Raw genomic sequence first — 21,082 nt, forward strand, 5'->3', positions numbered from 1 at the left:
TCCTCATCCCTGTCTAAAGGGAGGAAGAAATCCCTTAAAAATATATGTCCTGGTGACAGGACAATTTTCCTGCCATGGAAACAGTACATCTTACACTCAAGTGAAGCTGACTGCAGTTAGCACTGGACACAGTTTTTAAGAGACATCCTTTCCCAGTAATTCTTTCCTGTGTACAAATTATATTAGAACAACTTCATGAACATCCATACAACCTTCAACGTATCAGAAAGGGGGCAGACAGAGGAAATCAAAAGAAATGGAATAGTGACTAATCTAATAAGCCTTGTCATGGTGATATAAGCTCTCAACACGGCATGACAAGGTGGAAAATACCCACATTGCTGGGGCACTTATATTCTTCCTCAGTCAGCATCATCTCAGAAATTAAACACATACAATCTGACATCAAAAGCCATGATGCAAAGCTATCATTCAGGCTGGTACCATCTCAGAATATTTCATGTAATTAACTGCTACATCTGGATCAATTCTCTTAGCACAACAGAGCAGTTTCTGCTGTTTCCTCTGAAGTGCAAAAAAAAGATTAACAAAAGGTAACCAGCACACATCAACAAGAAAATTGCAATAAAAGATTAAAAAAAAAAAAAAAGCCAAATTCAAGTCTATAGTACCAAGCGCTGATAGCACTAGCTGTGCCAATTTACTTTCAAAAGAAGCACTGCCTGCATGACTAAAAAACAGGTTAACTTACAGCTAGTGATTTCACAGCTAGATCAGCAACAGCCTCAACCAGCAGAACTATCAGAAATGGTGCTAGTTGTGTAAAAACTCCTCCAGCCTTAATGTGGCTGAGATGAAGAAAAAAGTATTAGTATAGGAAAAGCTATGAGATGATTCTGAGGTATTGAACTCGTATCTTAACCCCTCTTGTGCATCATACCTTTCTTTGTCCTTTTGTGCCACTCTTATAAACCCCCAACTCACCTATGCTTCTTCCTTCTCACAACGATTGACACCATCTGTCCTAATCCTGGCCCCCACACAACATGCCTATAATCTCATCCCCCGTCCCTCATGCTCTATTCTTTTTAGCATTATACTCATCTGTACCTTCCGCCCCCTCGTAAATGCTTGCTCAGGCCTAAAAAAAAACCAACCAAAACCAAACAGTGATACCATCAATCTGTGAATAGAGCTAGCTGAAGCAAAGCATATTTTTGGTATGCTCATCCTCTGCTTCCTCTTTAATCTATCTTTGGTGAAAGAGTTTACCAGAACCTGACAAACTGTTGGAAGAAATCAGTAGTCCTTCTTTTAGGAAGAATGGCCCATTTTAACTCTCAGTATTTTATAATGACAATCACAAATCCATATCAAATTTTAAAATTTGGAAAAAAAAAAGAAATCTTGAAAAATACCACTTCTTAGGAACCTACAGAAAAGATTTGGACCATCTACCAAAGCCTCACAGACCACAGTTCAAGAATTACTAGGATTCCATTTATGACATTCTGAAAGATAATTAAAAAAAATAAAACCCTGTATCAGCAACTGAGATTAGGTACTAGTCCCACTGTCAGCCTTGCCTGGGAATATAGCTCTAGGTTGTGGTTTAGTAAGTATTTGCTAAACTACTAACCTAAGTTTTGTATCATAAGTAGTCAGGCCCCTTTAGCTCCTTACTCCAGTCTAAGAGAGGACAGTGCAAGCAAAAATTTACATCATAAACTATTTTTTTTAATTAGGTACTTTTTTTATTAGGTATTTCGGTATATTTTATTAGGTATTTATTTTTATTAGGTATTTTGGTAGATTTGGTTAGCCCTGGATTTATAATGTTTTTATCTTATGCCTTAGGGCTTCTGCTAGTCACCTGCAAAGGACGAGAACAATTTTATTTCACCACTTGATGCATATTTCTGGCATCTACGGGGTTTTCTCACTTGTTCTAAGCACTGGAGATCAGCCGCAGTTAGGGACAGGAAGTAAGGTGGGGCTGGCTTTTAATGGAATTAAACTCTCAGTTGCCTGTTATCTTGTCACAGTCACACGCTCACAGCCAAACCAGCAGCCAAATTTGCAGTCAAACAGGCATTTCTCCCCCAAATCAAGAATTCAGAGGCCATGATGGGAGAAGGAGTTAGCTGGTCCTTCTCTGCAGCCCAATCCCAGTTCTTAGAATCATATAGGAGATTTATTTAACAAACACTTTGCTAGTACAGGAACCTATGACATAAGCAATGCCCTTGATTTCTCCTGATGGCTTCCTGCGACACATTATTGTCATGCCTTTTGCTCTTTTGTTAGATCTTACATTTGTTACAGGGTCACAAATTCTTCCCAAAACTCACGGTATGGGACAACATACAGAACATTTTCATTCAATGGACCCTTCTAAACTACACACCAACTATATAATTTCTGGCAACAGGTCTAAGTGACTTAGGTGAACCCTTCTAGCCCTAAGTGGTTGGGAGAAAGAGAAGAATGGAAAAGAGAACTTCTTTTATCCTTCTTCTGTCCTTTTTTTTCCAACTGTCCTTTATCTGAAGTATTTGAAATTCCTAGCTCGGCTATGGCTTCTTACTGTCCAGTGAACAAGGGCAAGAGTATAACCCTAAACTTCATAGCTTTACAGCTCTCAAATTAAAAGCAATGAAAGTTTCAAGGACCTTTTTAATGGCACTCTGCAGTTGCCCGGCCTAACTGTGAGCAGCACTAGAGGCATTAGAGCTATCATGCTGCAGACACAGGAAAACAGATCTGCATCACTTAGCAACCATAAGGGTTAGACTTTCAGAAGAAAGATTTTAAGAAGAAAAATTCTGGACTGATAAACTTGATGACTTAGGACCTTCCAGAGAAGACATCCCAAAATCCACAACAGATAAGCCTACCCCCCCATTTACTGTTCTCTTCCCCATCTAGAATTTGATATTCAAGCTAGTGTGGGCAGAAACAGTACTTTATTTCCTCAAGTAAAACATACACCACACAATATTTTGTAAGAAAGAAGTTATCTTTATGACCCAGTGTTGCAGTGATATTGAGAATAAACTAGTCACTGCATTATTTAAATACAGATATTTTCAAGTCTCCGTACACTCTTTGCCATATTTAAATCACCTTCTTAGAACAAAACGCAAGTATTTACTGCTAAAAATATCAAAGTGCATTCATCGAGATCTCATTCAAAAAGGAAACCACTAAGATCTACTTATATTAAAATTATTTTGGGGAAAATTAAGTATATGATGTCTTTCTGTTCCAGCTCAGGAAAAAAAACAGGCCACACCAAGCAGAAATTTTACTTCAGTCAAAATTTCTCCAGAGCACATTAATCTCTATATTCTTTTGCTGTACCCCTTCTCATCTATTACCAAAATTCAACTATAACTTCAATACGCATCTTCGGTACTAGCTCCACAAAGAAAGCATATTAATTAATCTGCTATATCTATATTACTTTTCAGCCTTCAGCCTCCAGCACAGTTACACCACTGTTCCCGAGACTTTACCTCACGCTCCTCTTCAGTTCTAGTCCTGAGCCCCGATTACATATACATTTTTACCATACATACATCTATGGTCACTGTTGAGCCTCTTCTGACTGTCGTGAATGGTCATGTAGCCTTGATAGATGGATTGCAGTTCCCCAGGCAGAAAAGATAACACTGTAAGTTGTTTCACTCCTAAATCAAGATAGATTTTAACCCCAGGTATCTACAGACATAACATTCCATTTTTCTAATTCTGCTGACCATTAGATAGATCATTTCACCAAAAGAATACTTTTTTGGCTGTTACGTCCTCTCCCTTCCTTCCTCTATTGTCATAAAAGCAACTCTGCTGATGAGGGACAATCAAAGATTCCCTTTTTATTACTGGCATAACCATCACATAACCTTGATTCACAGCGTGGGCAAGATCAAACATGTCAACAGTATCACCAGATTTGGTTACACACTTACCGCAGAGCAACTATCACCACCAATATGACAAAAATAATGAAAACTTGATTAAGACAGATTGACAACGAAGTCCCTTAAGGGAACTCACTAGCAGCAACGAACGATGGTTGACACGAAAACACAGTGCCTTAGTGCATTGAGTCACTAACCCAGCTAAAGCCATTGCATTCCTGAGAGGCCTCACGATACTGAGGTAAGGACTTCTCAACTTAACGTACTGCACTAATACTTTTTTTAATAGCTCTATCATCAGAAACTAACCACCCACCACACCAAATGGTTTATACCATACTATTTATATTTTTCTTTTTCTCCGACTCCATTCTCTCAGAAAGCATGTTTTCTTTCAATTGAAAACCATTTTTTCTAGATCTTTACCTGCCTCCACAAACACATACCGTGCATACTTCATGTGAATCTCCAGTCTCTTAACACACAATACAGCAGTCTTCGTATTTAACTTGACCCAACAGCACACAGTCAGCTGCCGTGAAGCTCCTTCTCCTGTTCACTGACCCATCGCTGCACATTCCCAGATTAGTGGAGCTCCATTTCTGTGGATCACTGATTCAGCCTTACACATCCCCAGCACTTGGTGCCCACTCTCTGACCCAATAAAATAACAACCCCCCACTTTTCCATCTCTGAACTCCTCAGCATTCTCCTTCTTTCAGGGATCTGCAATACCAGAAATGCGATCACCTACTGCTCCCTGGTTAACAGCAACAACTAATTCAAAGTATTTGAACAACAATTTTAACAATAACTGTTTTAGAATCAATCTTTCCGTTCTCTTCCCTCCCCCTCATCCCAGAAATAATCACAGAACAGTAGGACATGCACAAGCTACAGCAGCAACAGATAAAGCCAGAATCTGGCAGCTTCCCTAAAGCCGAGTACAGGCCAGTTGAAACAGCTTTTCCACACACACACACCATCCTCACTGTAACAAACCTTCACATTTTTCCAGTGGTCCTGTCCACCTAAGCAGGAATTCGTACTTACTCTGATCTGAGGATCCCTAATGCCTTGATGAATGTAAACCCCACAAATGGCAAATCTTCACCGGAGAAGCCTGCTGGGTTCAACTGGCGCGTAGAGGATAAAACCCGCGAATTCTTCTCTGGTTCATCAAAATTTGAGGTGTCATCATCAGATTTGAGAGTAGGAACGAAGGGGGGAGGAGCTGGTGAAAAAAGCAAGAAGAAAAGACAAAATTCAGCTACAGTTCACTCTGCTACAGTCCCACTCATTCAGTGCTTGCGATGGCACTGCAGCTCCTGCTTTTAATCTTGCTAACACAAGCAGACTGAGCTGCTGCTCTCAAATCGTATTACAGCAACAAGAGATTAACCCTTAAGCTACCAACATGGCTACCACTCTGCAGGCAGAATGTCTCCCACACTGATTAAACTGGGTTTTAGGTTGGGGATTTGGGATTGTTGTTTTTTGGGTTTGCTTTTTTTTTTCCCAGGTTTGTTTTGGTTTTTTTTTAAACACATACATTAAATCAAATCAAAGCACCAGGCTAAGAAAATCATTACTGTAATATAGCTAAAAGTAATTCAACTCTGATTCATCTAGAAAAAGAAAATGTCTCCAACCTAACCAATTGGTGACACTACGTGAGAATGTAGCCTGATCCTTTGCTAGTCATCTAAGGGATATATCTACCCTTTAATACTCCCAAGAATCTTCCCAGCATGGGCTTCTAATCAGCAGCAAACTAGTCTTTCCCCTGGAAGATTCTAATAAACTATAGCTACCAGAAGCTAACTGGTCTTTAGGAAGGGAAGAAATATCAGTAAGATTTTATTTCTCTAAAAGAGCTTGTTAAAGATCTGGAACTCTTGTTGGGACACCACTGCAGTCTGGCTCTGATACAATCAGCTCTAAAGAGAGGTATAAATAGCAGGAATTACAGTGTATTTCTTACCATAATTTCTAAATTGGTACCACTTAACTTGTTAAGCAGTTGCTTAATTTCAGCTGATTTTCTCATGTTTGCTTGAGTTTAATTAACCAACAGAACAAAAGAACAAGTTCTTCTCAATGATGTGCAGCACCCGAGCTACCTGCTGGCTTGGCTATGTGTGTGAAGGGAATGAACACAAAAGCCTGCTGTGCAATTTCTACCTCATTAAATCACATTTTCTAAGTTTTGGGGGGTTTTGGTGTTTTTATTTTTGTTTTTTTTTTTTAATTTATTTCATCACTCAGGTCCTCACTCACTGCAAATCTAATCTCTTTTTTGCTCTATAAAGGAGACAGCTCTTCAGCCACCAACTAGAACACAGCCCATTGTCACACGCTGATGGAAGTGTAGTGTGCTAAAACCGTTACCATGGATCCAGTATAGATCTCCTGTAGCTGAAGGGCTGATGAGAATTGAAGAACCGGGAATAAACATTACAACCCCTGCAGTGCAGGCTCCCTGCTCCTCACTCTCTGCATGCTCGGAGTTTAACCCTACCTGCCCGCATTCGTGACAGATGCTGATGCTTATCTGACTGACACAGGCAGAATGAGTCACGGCTGGAGCTTGCTAGCTCCCTCTAGGTTGCCAAAGCCTTTCACAGCCCGCTTTTTAACTCTTAATTCTCTAGACAAACGTACGCTTAAACTACCCACCAGACCAGCATTAATAGCCAAAAAAAAAAAAAAAAAAATCTGTCTGTATAAACTGCCAAATCACAACTACACACGCAGGCTTTGTTAGCAGCTCCCCAAGGAGCCATTCTGACGCTGCTCCCAAGCAGGGAAGTGAGAAGAAATTCCATGAAGCAGATAGGATGCTGCTCACGTACAGTAGTTCCAAGTACATTAGAATGAGATAAACAGGGGAAATATACAAATTAAATAGGTTCTGTAGTAAGCAGTTTTACTTACTGGCTCCAGAACATTTAATTTTTCTGTCAATATCATGAATTTATTAATTTCTGCTATTTTATTGGTTATAATATAAATTTAGATCTAATATAATGCTGATATTTATGTACTGTAAACATAGCTTTGGAATGTTGATTGGGATCTGTTTTTTGTTTTGGGTTTTTTTTTTTTTAATTCACTTCATGTCAGGATAATGTCCAGCTACTCTTTCATATGCTCTAAATGATCAAAAACAGAGAAGCAACAGAAAACAGTTTGTAATCATATCATCTTTAATGTAAATATAAGCCCAAAGTTACAGTTAATTCATAGCAGAGGAGGGTAAGTTCAGGAATTAATATTTTTCCATTTAGGACCTCTGCTGAAAGAACTTTGCACATCCTCTTACAGCAAGGGGTTGCCATGGGGTTTTTAACATTGTCTTTGAAGACAGATACTACCTATGAGGTAAAGTAATAGAGAAAACAGCAAACTATTCACTTCATCTCGGGAAGTCTAGAATCTTTCTTAAAGAGGTAGCAAAAAACAACACAGCTGCCTTTCTATAATGGTATAACAACCCTGGCATATACTCCTCAGAGTTTGACAGATAACTTGTTCTTTGAAAGAGAGATCTAATGCCTTACTTCTCACCAGAAATTAGCTAAGAAAATCTTAAGAGTCATCTTCAAGCCCTTGCAATTAAAGAGAGTCTTTCCTCTTACCAACAACAAGAATTCCTAGTCAAACCACATGCATAAAAGGAAATATAATTTAAATATGCCCAAGATCAACATGCACATAAAAAGATGAAAAGCACTCAACAGGGGAACAATGGATGCAAAAAGATAAAACTGAATGTGAGACAGAGCAAACCTTTGGGGCTGGTGGAAAACTAGTTTAAAGAGCACAATGTTTTACACTACAGTTTCCTCTAATGCTTAATAAAAGACGTGAACAAAGAATTGTGAACACTAGATCAAAAAATAATGAAAAAATCATTTGCCCTCTATTTTGCATTCACTGAAAATCCATGACTAACTGTTCAAAAACTCTGCAACTTTGCAGTATAACCTTGTTACAATATTGGTATCAAGAAATAGTAGCAACTAAAAAGAAAACTTAGAAAGAACAGTCATTCAACAAAAACACCTCTAGATGTCAAGTAGTTCTGAACTGTCAACAGTGACTGGAAATGAGAAGCAGAACTTCTTCAGAAGTTTCAGGACACTGGAGGAAAACTCACTTAGGAGTAAGAGGGAATATCTTTAAGGAAAAAAAAGCTAGACCCACTCTGTCTGATTTTATTAATTATTTGGTAGCTTCTTCATAGTCTTTTATTGCTAAGACTATGGAGTCCTTTGACCGATGTCCAAAATATCTACAAAATAAATGGAGTAGTCTTGTAAAAACAAGCTAAAACAGACGAGCCATTTTGTTCTCAAATGTGGGTCACATGGTGACATAATCTCTAGTTAAATAATTATTTCCTGCTTAAAATCAGAGGACTGTCACACAACTATAGTATTTTCAGAGCAAGATGAAGATTGGTAAATGCAAATATATTGATATGCTCATCAGTTGCTTCTTTAAGGGGAAGAATCCTTTAGTGGAGGTCAAGATAAGCTTCTGAGAACTAAATGTTAAAACCATGCCATCGCATCTGACAAGGTGAAAAATTTGCATTTTTTTCAGGCTCAGCCAAAAGGGAGGCAAAACTATTACTCAAAGAGACAGTAAACCTGATGCTTCCACTCGTACAAACTGGTATAAAGACCTCTTTTTGTCTCCGATATGTTACAAACGAACGTACATGTTCTGTTTACCATTTAAAGTATCTTGTAGAGAACTGCATGTTTTAAAAAAGCCAATTGCTTGCCTAGATACCTCCCCACTTGTGGAAGGATGTAATCCTCTTCCATCTGTTCCAAAGAATGACTTTCAGAGGAAAAGGGGGTGTTGTAGGTTGCTAAGTTTAAAAAAAAAAAAAGCAAAAAGCAAAAACCAAAACCACCACACATACACTGCAGTACTTTAACCAGTTTATTAAGATTAGATAAAATGTCTCTTATGGAAAGTCGCTTTTCTTATTTTTTTTTTTTTTTTAAACTCTGCACTAGTGTGTGTATTTATGACTTGTTCAAGGAGCATTGCCTTAATCGGGTCTTTCCATCCTTTCAAAATATTTTCATGCAAATTCAGAAAAGAGATACTGCATTTCCCCTGGGACAGTGAAAGACTTAACTGAAATAGGAAATTTAAAGGAAATACAGAACGTTTCTTAAGAATAAAAATGGGTCTTTTCTTGATCTACAAGGTGATCTACACGTGCTTTCTGAGGAAAAGCATCCACACAGCCTTTTTAAGTAGGTTAGGCATTACTCTTCCTCAGGCTTTAAGAGGCCTATTTGAGCAAAGTGTTATGGAAGAAAAACAGAAAATAGAAAGTCCAAGACACATAGTTTAAGGATGCTTTCTCTAAGACCACTTTAAAAAAGGCATTATACTAGTTCTAACCAATCTATACAATACTACCTTAACATCTTTTCTGTTCTGTCAAGACAATGACCCAACACATACATTTCTGTTAATAAAAGTGATCTTCAAGCTGACATGAAAGTGATCTCCGCTTAGAGAAACAAGTCAAGACATTTTTCTGAAGGCAAGCATTCAGCAGTTAAACATCAAGATGTTTCATTTAACATACTGAATGACAACTTTGGGTTCACAAGGATAAGGAAGTCTTGGACTAATGAACAATGAGATTTGGGTTCCTGCCTGTTTAATAGCAGAAGACAGCTTAAAAATCAGTCTCCAACACTTTCTCAAGTTCTTCCATTTGCACAAGACATTAATTCTTTTCATCTCATATATATAGTTCCCTCATGCAAGTCCAAATACGACATTCCGTTTTCAAGACCTCTTGGACTGCAGTTACAAAACAATTCTTAAAATGAAAGATTCTTTATACTGTACATACGTATCGCTTAGATGACAATGACAGTCTTCTGACCATCTCTCACCTAGCCTTCAGCAGGCGGATTTTTGGTTCCAAATTAAACAGCTGATGTAATTTATGGATTCCAAATAACAAAAGGTGATTAACAAAATCCCCAAATTATACAGAATGCAACCTTGTTGTCAATAACTCAAGTATGTCATCCCCCATTCTCTACCTCTGATTTTAGATACTTATCAAGTACTCAAATAGTTCTGTTATCAACTTTCCAGTTAAAATCCTGATCATTTAGCTGAAACACAGATAGAAATACATTTATTCTAGGTAAATAAGTTCCAAAATATTTTCAGAAAATTCTGTCAAGTAAATCAACACAATCTTTCAAAAGTTTTGGTTTGTTTTCTTTCGGTTGGGGGGGGTGTGGTGGTGTCTGGTTTTTGGGAGGTTTTTTAGAAGCTTTAGAAGTCATTAAATAGCAGAAATCAACAAATACAGAGAGGAAAATCTGTAAGTATGTTTCCGTACAATACTCCAAGGAAGGGGAAAATTACCTGTTGAGACAGATTCAGTTAAACCTGACCTTAGGTTTAACAGTTGGATTCTGTTTCTGTAACTTAAAAGCTGCTTCTACAGACACATGCTACTTGAACCCAAGGAAGCCGGGAGCTTTTTTAGAGGAAACTGTCTTTTGGGAAGGGGTTTACTGAAAAGTGTTTCATAGGTTACCATGACAACAAAATGTAACACTGAAAAACCCCTTAATGACACATTCTTAACCAAAATCGGTGCATTAAGAATGGTTATCCTGGAGTTCCCAGCATGATCATTTAAATACCTGCAAAGCAAGGATACCTATTTTTTCCCTACCTTTCTCAGTCTGAAATAGGAAAAACCATCATTGCTTTTATAGACTAGAGGAAAGTCTGACCATGCTGACACAGAATTTATTTAACAATCATAGAATCATTTAGATTGGAAAAGACCTCTAAGATCATCGAGTCCAACATTCCATACCCCCAAAATCTTTGACCAGATTAACTTGAGGGAGTGAGATTCTTTAAATCTAAATCCTGTGACCTCTTCCAGCACTCACTAGTTTCCTAATTTTCTCAGGCTGCCATTGCTCCAGTTAAACACCACTATCAGCAGAGGGCAAGATAAGAAAGAAACTTTTAGATTTTAGATAGCCCGGGTCAAACCCGACAAGGGTTTTGAATAGAATGACAGCGACACTGCCCTGAATAAACCAGCAAATGGAGAATGACTGCAGAGAGCAAAGCAACAGGTGATACATTGAATCTGCTACTAAAAGCAAGCAGACCGCTGTGTTTTGTGCTAGTTACAGTGGGGTTTTATGAAGTTTGAGACATAACAACTAAGTCAGGGGTCAAAACTGCATGAATCTTCACAGTAGGTAGGTCCAGATATTACAGGGAATGATGCAATCCACTGGCCAGCTGCAGACAGAAATGGGATTTTTAAATCCCGAATGATTATTTCAACATTATAATCACATCAGGGCTGCCTACCAGCTTGTCCATCAGTATCACTGTTGTCACATGAAAAGGCAAAACACTCAATTAGCTTGTGCAGTCGTGTGAATACTGGACCAACGATTGCCAAGGAAACACCAGAACATATACTCACGTGTCATTTATTTTCCAGATCTGAGATAATATGATACAAATGCAATACAAAAATTTCAGAAACAGAAACTGGTGGCTTAGGCAGGGTTCTGGGGAAAGAAGGCAGAGCGAGCTGAAGTCTGGGAAATGTATGCTAAAATGATGAAAAAGACTCAAGGTTCAATGGCTCTCAAAGGGCAGAAACAATGGAATTTAGCAGAACAGCAGCTCCACAAGTTTAAAATTAATGAATCAACAGAAAAGTGAGTAAACATTCTGTGGAGCTGACAGCTGAAGTGCTGAGATAGTCATCAAAAGTAGCAGCATTGGCTTAGCAATTTATCATGGAAAATGGAGCACAATCATTGCTCTTACAGCATATTTGATAAAGAATATAAGGCAGACATGTTCCTTGCCCAGATAATCTTACAGTCCAAATATTTTAAAATACTGTCCAACACAAGTCAGGTATTCATACATAGATCATTGATGATCTGTGAAATATATGCTTTTGCCATGGAGCTGGTGCCTCAGTACTTCCAAATACTAAATTCCATTGCTCCCATAGCATTATAAACAATTTTCTGCATAGAAAATTATGTTTCACTGATTTTATTCCATTCCTAGTGAAATGAACAGATTTTTGACAAAAAATGAATCATGTATTAGCCATGTTAACTTTGAGGAAAAAAATCCAATGCCCCTATGACCACTGACATTTTATCACCTACAGGAGCTAAAAACCAAACAAATAAAGCAACAAAAAACCCCAAACTTAAATGAAGCTGGATCACAAGCAATAATAGAGAAATCTGAAGATACAACAAAAAATAATAAGCTTAAGCCAAAATTAAGCAAATTGAGGTGGAAAAGGCCTGAAAGAACATACTGATGCATTTTAATCTGAGGAAAGACATGGAAAGGACCATTTTGATTTTCCAGTCCAGTGCCTGCAGTAATACGGCAATTCCATCAGAAATTCATATAGAATTGTATTAAACTTCATCTTACCTTACAATTTTCACCTGAGAGATGTTAACATAGCCTATCCAAAAACCAAAATGAATTGTTTTGTTAAAAACACCTGCTCCAGGACACAATCCTGTTTCATTACGAATAATTATTCAGAACAAACACAATTAAATACTCATATTGTACAAATTTTCATGTTACCCAAAGAAACAGAAATTGTTTATAAATGCAGTATTATTCTACTTACAGTTACGAATATTATTCCAGTCAATTTTAGAAAAAAATGGATGGCAGCAGAGTCCCTCATAACCCAGCCTTTCCTTCTGCCCACAAAGCAGGCTCTGGATCAGATCAAGAAATTCACTACTAACTTTCACATCCTCTGGGAACTTCAGAAATCTCTGCATTAGAAAGAAAAGGATTTCTGCTCAGTAGGAAAACAGTCTTAGAACAGTAAGATTAAGTTTCATTATTCTGAGATATGTCAGGCACAAAGAATAAATATTTATAGCATGCAAATAAAAGCATTGTGTATTTTTTCCAAACAGGTTTTCATATGCATTTACTGCAGTAAAGATAAGAACATAGGAACAACCATACCCAATGAGACAAATGGTAGACCCAGATCACCATCTTATGCTGAACAATGGCCATACACAAGTGGAAGAGTAAAACAAGACACTTCCCCAGAAAATTCTCCCAAACTTCCAGGGATTTGTGGCTTAGGATTTTTTGAACCAGGGATGATGTCTTTTTATTTGCCAGATCTCAATGGATTCTTCTTCTGTGGATTTTTCTCGTCACTCCTTGAACCCATATAAACATCCAGTAGCTGCAAACTTATGGCAAAGAGCTCCCCAGCACAAGAATGTGCCGTATGAAGTATCCTTTTTTGTTTGTAATGTAATTACTGCTGGCTACTTTCATTTGATGCCCCTAATTCCCATATTAGAAGAGGTAATGGGCAAGCATTCTTTGTTCACTTCCTCCCATCTATACATGTGGTTTTTTTCTTTCCTACTAACTCCTACCATTCTATGTGCTGCTTTTTGGACTGCTACCAAGAACTAAACTAACACTTGCATAGATTATAACATCAAGATACTGTTCTTGAGCCCACCACTGGGTAAAGTAGGGATACTTTTCCCTTCATATGCATTGGTTTAAATTTATTTACACTAAATTTCACATGATGTTTTAATCATGCAGACACTCAATATCCTCAAGCCTTTCTGCAGCTCTTCATAGCTAGCCCTTGTCTTTACTACCCAGAAACACTTAGTAAGATTCAGGAACTTTATCAATCCACAATTCATCCTTTCAATCCCTTTTCTAGATTATTTTGGAGATGCTGCAATTATAGTTGCCTAAGATGGACAGCTAAATCTTTTTTAATTCATGCATCACAGATGGCTATTTTTAAACACCTGTTACAAAAAATAACTTGATATCTACAATGCAGAGACATATAAAAACAACAGAAAGCATATATTCTAAATATTTTACGAACATGACAAAGTAAGAGACAGCCATAAGCCTCTTTTTTCAACTGTAAAAACACGATCTTTAGTTACAGCCTTTCTACCCAAGAACATGGAAGGGGTTCTCTCTACTACCTGGAAGTTCATGATGTTATTGAAAGTTTTTGCTGAAGTCCCTTCAGTGAACGGAGATCTTCCATAAATCATTTCATACGCAATGACTCCTAGGGACCACCAGTCACATTCTGGACCATAAGAAGCTTTGCCATCCCCATTCAACCCCGTTAGCATTTCTGGTGCCATGTAGTCAGGTGTGCCAACAGGTAGCTTGGCACTTACCTAGAAGCAAAGATATACCAAGTGAAATTACAGCACTTTCTGTTCATTGTGATCTTGGTAATAAAACAGGTTGGTTTTTTGGGTTTTGTTTTGGGGTTTTTTTTTTGGTTTGGTGTTTGTTTTTTGTTTGTTTTTTTTTTAAATTAGACAGTTTTCAGCCCTCCAAGTGAATTTTAAGTAAGTAATTTTAAGCAAGGCTGTTAAGCAAAAAAGTGCAAGGTAAAGGAAACTGCTGATAAACAAACAGAAAGAAAGCTATTTGGTATAAAAAAAAGAAGAGTCAAATTATCAGAGCTAACTGTTACTAGAAACTGCAAACAGCTCAAGTAGAAAAGCGGCATTCCAAAAAGCACAGGATTACTAAACGCTAATGTTTTAAGCAGTATACGTACTCTAGCACTACTGCTTCAACTGGTATTAACAGGGACATCATAGCTGAATTTCAAAAATAGTCAAATTTAGACATAAATATTCCCTGCCCTCATTCCATTCTGCGTCATCCCTACTTTTTTACCTTGTGTTCATGGTCAGCAAAGTACTAGTATTTGAATTTCTGGAGTGCTTAGAAAAGGTAATTCAGGAGCCAAAACTGCAATCATTTTTGCACTCAGTGGCATAAAGGATGAAACTAAACAGCAGGCAGACTAACACAAAAACCTGAAGATGACTGAAAAGATAATGTGAAGAAAAAAATTAAAAGAAAAATGCAATGCAGAGAAGTACTGAAAAGGGAAGAACACAGAAAACAGAATATTAAGAGTCACAATACTAAGAAAATTGTAAACCAGGACAGGAATCTGGTATAGAGCTTCATATTCTCACTCAGATATATTTTAATTTCAAATTATCACTTGAAATTGTATGCAGTTACCTAAATTTACAAGCAACTTATAAAAAACTCAGCCGACTCACGGCTTTGAATATAGTGCTTTCTGGTGAGTAAAGCCCAGAACATTGGAATGTGACTCATTTCAATCAAGAGCTCCCCGGTCTTCAAAACTATGCCACCTTAGTTACAAACACAGTTTTCAGTCCAGTTATGAACAATTATAAATCCATGTCCTTCTTTAAACACAGCATTGAACAGTTGGAAGAATCTCTAGAAGTATGACTTTGTATTGCAGTGCAGCACCATGAGAAAGTAGACTTGCCTTTACCTTACTTGCGTATTAAAATTTTAAGAGGCAAATATATGTCTACTGAGAGCTGCAAAAGATACTCAAGCTCATGTATGAAAAGCCATTCATAAATGGAAAAATACCACTGTGAATAGATTCCCTATTGGACAAGAAAGGTAGAAGAACAAGGTGTAATCAAGGAACAGATATAAAGTTAGTTTTCCCTTTTTGACTGGACTATCCAAACAAGCCATTTTAAATCCACATTATTACCATTTTGTTCACTGTCATTTTGGCAGCTGACCCAAAGTCCACCAGTTTAATGTGTCCTGTTCGGTCAATAAGAACATTCTCTGGTTTGATATCTCTGTAAGCAAGAAGAAAGCAATCAGTACCTTTCCATACCGTTCCCCACTGTCACATCTAGACAACAGGACATCCCTTTTCAGCTACGCTCAACCGTGTGCTCAGTTGCATAAAATCTTAACAAGTGGGAATCTTATTTCCAACTGTTGTTCTGTTTCCAAGCAAACATGAAAGTAGTAAAGATCCCCTTACTTCATGGAAAGTTAATAATTATTGACAGAGGATGGAAAGAGAAGGTGGTTTCACACCTTGACTACATTCTAACTGAGTTACAATGAAGTATTACGTAGCTTTCTTCCCAAATCTCCTCACAACTTATTCTGTACATCTTTCAAATCCAGGCAGCTACCTTGCATTAAAAAGCCGCAGTCTATGCTCTAAGCGCAGCCACTACAGCTGCTTGGAACATAAAACACTTCATAACGTTTCCAAAGCCTCAGAATGGAATAAATTTATTAAACACCAACATGATTTGAAAATGCATACAGTAACAGCCTTCAAGCCTTGATATGATCTTTAGAAACCTCTGTGATATTTAACTACTCCAACATCCTATACCGCCCTGTTCACCAATCAGCACACAACAAGTTTTAACAATTACACTAATTTCCCATACTACTTGGTGCTAAAAGCAACAATCTCTGGAAAAGATTTTAATTTTTTTATAGTGCAACATTAAGGCTTCTTTTTACTAAGCCTCCAGAAAATATATGTGACAATCCTTTCTTGATATTAGTTTGAACTTTACATCAAAGTTAATGCCTTTAGCTACAATTATAGTTGAGGTCTGATTAATTTTCTAATTTTCTCTTCTGTTACAGCATGTGAAATACTGTCCTGAAAGAGGACGGAATATAAAAAAACAAGAATGCATCACTCCAGAACGCTTTTTCTGGAATGATACTGATCAAATATTACGTGCAACGCAAAGCAATCTTTACCTACCGGTGTACATAACCCATCTGATGGACACTGTGAATGGCTAAAACCAACTCTGCAAGATAAAACTGCACCATATTCTCATCTAGTTGGTCCTCATATCGGTTTAAAAGTGACAGTAAGTCCCCTCCAGGCTGATACTCCATAACCTACATAAAATTTTAAAGGAACAGATAGAGTCCAGATATACAAAAGACATTCCATTCAACTCCTTCATATTACACCGGACACATATCAAACAGTTGCATGTAATGCAGGAAAATTTACAGAAGATGTGCACATTTCAACCATCACATTGTTCTTCAACATAACAATGGCAATAAGTGTTCAATAGAAGAGAAAAGAAGCAAAGACTAGGCATTACCAAGTAGAGATTTTTCCTGTCTTGAAATGCATATTGTAACTGTGGAATCCACGGACTGGTGCTCTGAGATAATATACTGCGTTCTTCCTCAAAAAATGACACCTACAAAAAAAGGAAGCATTCGGTTATATCATGATGAAAATGAGTTAGAATACAGTAGAATCCCCTAGCGTTAGAAAGATTTGAGTCTGTGCCAAAGGCACCCACCGCAAAATAATTACACAGAAAATATTAAATGTTATTTCCTTGTGATGTGCACCTTAAAAAAAAGGTAATTTTACTCCTTTGTGTTTTCCATTCCCCTCCCACCTTCTGTTGTCTAGCTTGCTTTCAGCTGAATAGTCCCTGCAAAGGCCAGCTCCCCTTTCAAACTGGTGAAGCGTCTGCCAGTCTGGAGTGCAATCTTGGTTGACCTCATCTGGACTGGCCCTAATAAAATAAAACTAATCTCAAAAGAATCAGACAAGCAAAAAAGAAGCTAGAGCAATTATGAGATAGCATCTTACAGCTAATTCAGTAAGAAATCCATTGTAAGGTATTAAAATACAAGGCTTTCTTGAAATCCTCTAGCAACGATTTAATTATTTAGATGTGCAGCCAGACAACAAGAAATTCATTTTATTACAGAGATACTGCTAGTTCATTTAGATCAACATTCCCTACTTTCACTGACCCACACTCAACAAGATTGAGCAAGTGTCATATTGAGGGTAGTATCATACCTTGCTTTCTTGTCAACCTATGCCACAGCAAGAGCAATTTTAGTTTATCTTCAGTTCTGATAGCCACAAACAATGCTAAGGGATCTCAGGAGCAACCTAACCGCACCAAATATTGGGAACAACTGATGTAGGTATTGCTGTATAAATTCACAAGGTCTTTCATGGAGTATCTCTGTTCTACTTATCATCTCATGTCAGTGAAAGATTAACTTCTGTTTCTCACCAAACTATGATAACAACCTCCATTATCCCTTTTTTAAGTTTTCAAGTAACACATTTCTCAAGCTAGTGAGAGGCTCTCCATAAAAATCCAGTCACCACAGTTTGCCTTCACACCCACTCTTGACATTCTATGTCGCTCTTTAAAATAAAAAAAACTTAATTAATAGATCGCCTGAAAATTCAAGCCATTATCAAGCTGATCAATACTGATCCAGTATTTTCTTCATCTGTTTTTAGTTGTCTTGCAATTAGATGGTAAGCTCTTTGAGACAAGGGCCATTTTTTGTTTCGGATGGCACCTCACCCAATAGATTCATGGTCTATGACAATGGCTTTTATAAACACAGCAAAACTACATACAAATATATTACTTCACTGAAACGTGGGATGATCCTTCTCAAGATACATTTTTAACTTAATTCTAATAGTAGTGACAAAAAGGAAACATTCAATAAATTGTAATTTATCGTTCTACTGTCATAACAGAAAGATATACATACATGCTCCTGCACCAACAAGGACTCCTTGCTCATCACCTTCATAGCATATACATCACCAGTAACTTTCTCTCTTACTACTTTTACATCTGCAAAGTGACCACAGCCAACCACACTCTTTACTTCAAAATCCTTCACACTGGGTTGCAGTTCCCTTAATTCAGCTATAGTCTCTGCATCTATAAAAATAAAACACTTATTTTTACATTAGCCAACTGGCATTTCATAACGAACACAGCTCCATAAATGGGGAATAAAACAAAAAAAAAAAAAAGTAGTTAGTTCCAGACTTCAAGAAATGTTAAATCATTCCAGAATATGCTTCTTAAAAAAAACCAGTATGCATAAGAACTAGAAAAAGACTGTATTAAGGCATAGTTAAGACTGAAATATGGTACATACAAAAGAATCGGGAAATGGTAAGACGGTTCCCATAGCAACCATAATTCTGTCCCATTCATAACATCATAGGCTGATAGCCTCTTTTGTTTCCAATTTCTTTCCAACCATCCTTTACCGATACAAAGTGTATGCTCTAAATGAGGGCTTTACCCAGCTGAGTTCTACAAGTCAAGTGGCAGGGTTTTCTCCTCTGCCTGTGGGAGGCACTAGTCTATTGTCTAACAAATAACCACAGACGTTTTATTTCAGATATTCCATTCAAGTTTTCCATTGACTAGTTTCAACCAGCATGCACTATGACAATCAATTGCTCTCTGTAGATTGTTCTAAAAATTCTTCAGACTAGCAGAAAATTACTCTCTGTTAATAATATCTAGAAACTGTTGGATGGAACTATTATAGAGGACATGGTAAGTTACTTTTAACCAAACGGCTTTCTGGTATATCTTAATGGAAAATTGATGAACCTCCCCCACCGCAAAGAATCTGCACAAAGAATCAGTAAAGTATCTACTCCATTAGAAATTATATTTCTGAAGGACAGAATTACTATTTACAAGCTACACATGCAAAATTTGGATAACGCATGCAAACCAAAAGATTACTTCAAGCTGAAAGAGCCAAGTATTACCAAATTTCTCTCTAGATCTCTTTTTTCCTCATACCTCTAGTCACTGTCCTGCTCTCAACTTCTGACATCCTTCTACTGTGCAGACTTGGAGCTTTGCTGTATGCAGTACTTGGACACTTAAAGAAAGCGACTCCTCAACTATAAATATAGTACAGACTAGGAAGGATGCACATTCAAGTCACAGCACTTCAGAAGCCACTTGCATTTGACCTTTTTGGACCTGAACAAAGCCCTACTAAGATTGCCAAGGTCCCCTCTGCAATGTTGGGTCTGTCCACAAAAAGTCTGATGCTCAAAGTCCTGGGTTACAATCATTAATGAATCAAAGCAACTAAAGCATTACTTAAGCATTCAGATTCTTAAGCAATACCTTTTAAAATGACACCTGAAAATTAGTCTAAACAAACTTACACTTCTTGACAAAGTTGCCAACATGTTTAATTTTCATTAAAGCGGGGTTTCTGCATTCTTCAAAAAGAACGAATAAAGAATCAAGGATGCCTTCCCGGGAGAGAGGAGACATCTGCTGTTGAGTCACAAAGAGTGGCTTCCCCTGGAAAAAAAAAGAAGCAACAGCAGATGGAGTCTCAGACAACAATGAAAACCCTCAAATCAATAACATATGTATAAAGCAGATTATATATTATCCATTTTAAAAAATCACTACTTCAGAAATTAGACAAATGATACAGAAGTGTGAGGTAAATATATCAACTATGTCTATCTGTAATAGCTGTTACAGGTATTTTACTTTTAGACAAAACAATCCTTTAAAGATTGTTAAAGTTCAAATCACAGCTTTCTTGAAACTATCTACGTCCTACTGATGACTCTGATCAGAGTGGCTTTTTTCTTGACATTGTACCATGTGTTTTTTCTCACGGTACAAATAGTTTAAGCAATCAGTATCAACATTAGCTCTAGAAGGAAAAGCTGCTGAACCTCAGATGATCAAATAGCAGCTGGTTAGGTAAATCCATCTCATGACAAACCCTCAGCTACATCACCCATGAAAAAACTACAGATTACAGGGCACAGGATGCAACATTTCATCTTTATGTGGGAAAATCCACTCAGGCTAAAACATTAACAGATGCACACAAATATAAGACCAGCTACTCTCCACTGAGCTTTGTGCAAACTAGGTACACGCTTTGAACTTCAACAGGTTATCCCCTTCTTTTACCCCTTCCTCCAAAGGACCGCACAGGCACACTTGGAGTGCCCACATGAACAAGCAAAACTGTATTTTGATACGCTGGGTATGGACACCAACAAAACCGAGATCAGTAATCCCACGCCAGATGCTCTTTACCTGAAAGAGCAGATTTAGCCGAGAAATTCGGCTGGTGATGGGCTCCATCGGTCCTGCCTCTACCAGATTTCGGGCACCGCATTTAAACTTCAACATCTTATTATCTTGGAGAAAAGATCACCTGAAAAAGAGAGCCGGGACTTTCAAGCAGAGGCAATAACAAAGGGGGTGGGGGAGTATAATTTAAGCAACATTTGTATTTCCTTGGAGACAACATTTATCGAAAGTAGCAAGTTTGAACGCATCCGGAGTGTAACAGCAATTAACGCGTTTTCTGGGAAAGGCGGGGAGAGGGAAACGCTGCAGACGGAAGACAAACCCTGGCGGTGC

The 21,082-nt window shown here is 37.6% G+C and overlaps 1 protein-coding gene across 2 annotated transcripts in view; it reads right to left on the bottom strand.

Moving 5' to 3' along the window:
• The window catches only part of CIT (citron rho-interacting serine/threonine kinase), a 71,178-nt gene extending 50,330 nt beyond the window's left edge, over positions 1–20,848 (bottom strand). For both annotated transcript variants that reach the window (XM_009287519.1, XM_009287518.1), the window contains exons 1-9: positions 20,753–20,848; positions 19,849–19,990; positions 18,408–18,583; positions 16,964–17,065; positions 16,606–16,748; positions 15,568–15,661; positions 13,973–14,176; positions 12,604–12,757; positions 4,938–5,118 (exon numbers count right to left, since the gene is read on the bottom strand). In XM_009287519.1, the coding sequence (XP_009285794.1) occupies positions 4,938–5,118; positions 12,604–12,757; positions 13,973–14,176; positions 15,568–15,661; positions 16,606–16,748; positions 16,964–17,065; positions 18,408–18,583; positions 19,849–19,990; positions 20,753–20,848 (1,292 nt within the window). The remainder of the gene's footprint in view (positions 1–4,937; positions 5,119–12,603; positions 12,758–13,972; positions 14,177–15,567; positions 15,662–16,605; positions 16,749–16,963; positions 17,066–18,407; positions 18,584–19,848; positions 19,991–20,752) is intronic.
• Positions 20,849–21,082: the final 234 nt, after the last annotated feature.

Source organism: Aptenodytes forsteri, unplaced genomic scaffold (genome assembly GCF_000699145.1).
Source record: "Aptenodytes forsteri isolate BGI_AS27 unplaced genomic scaffold, ASM69914v1 Scaffold297, whole genome shotgun sequence".
Classification (NCBI taxonomy): Eukaryota; Metazoa; Chordata; class Aves; order Sphenisciformes; family Spheniscidae; genus Aptenodytes; species Aptenodytes forsteri.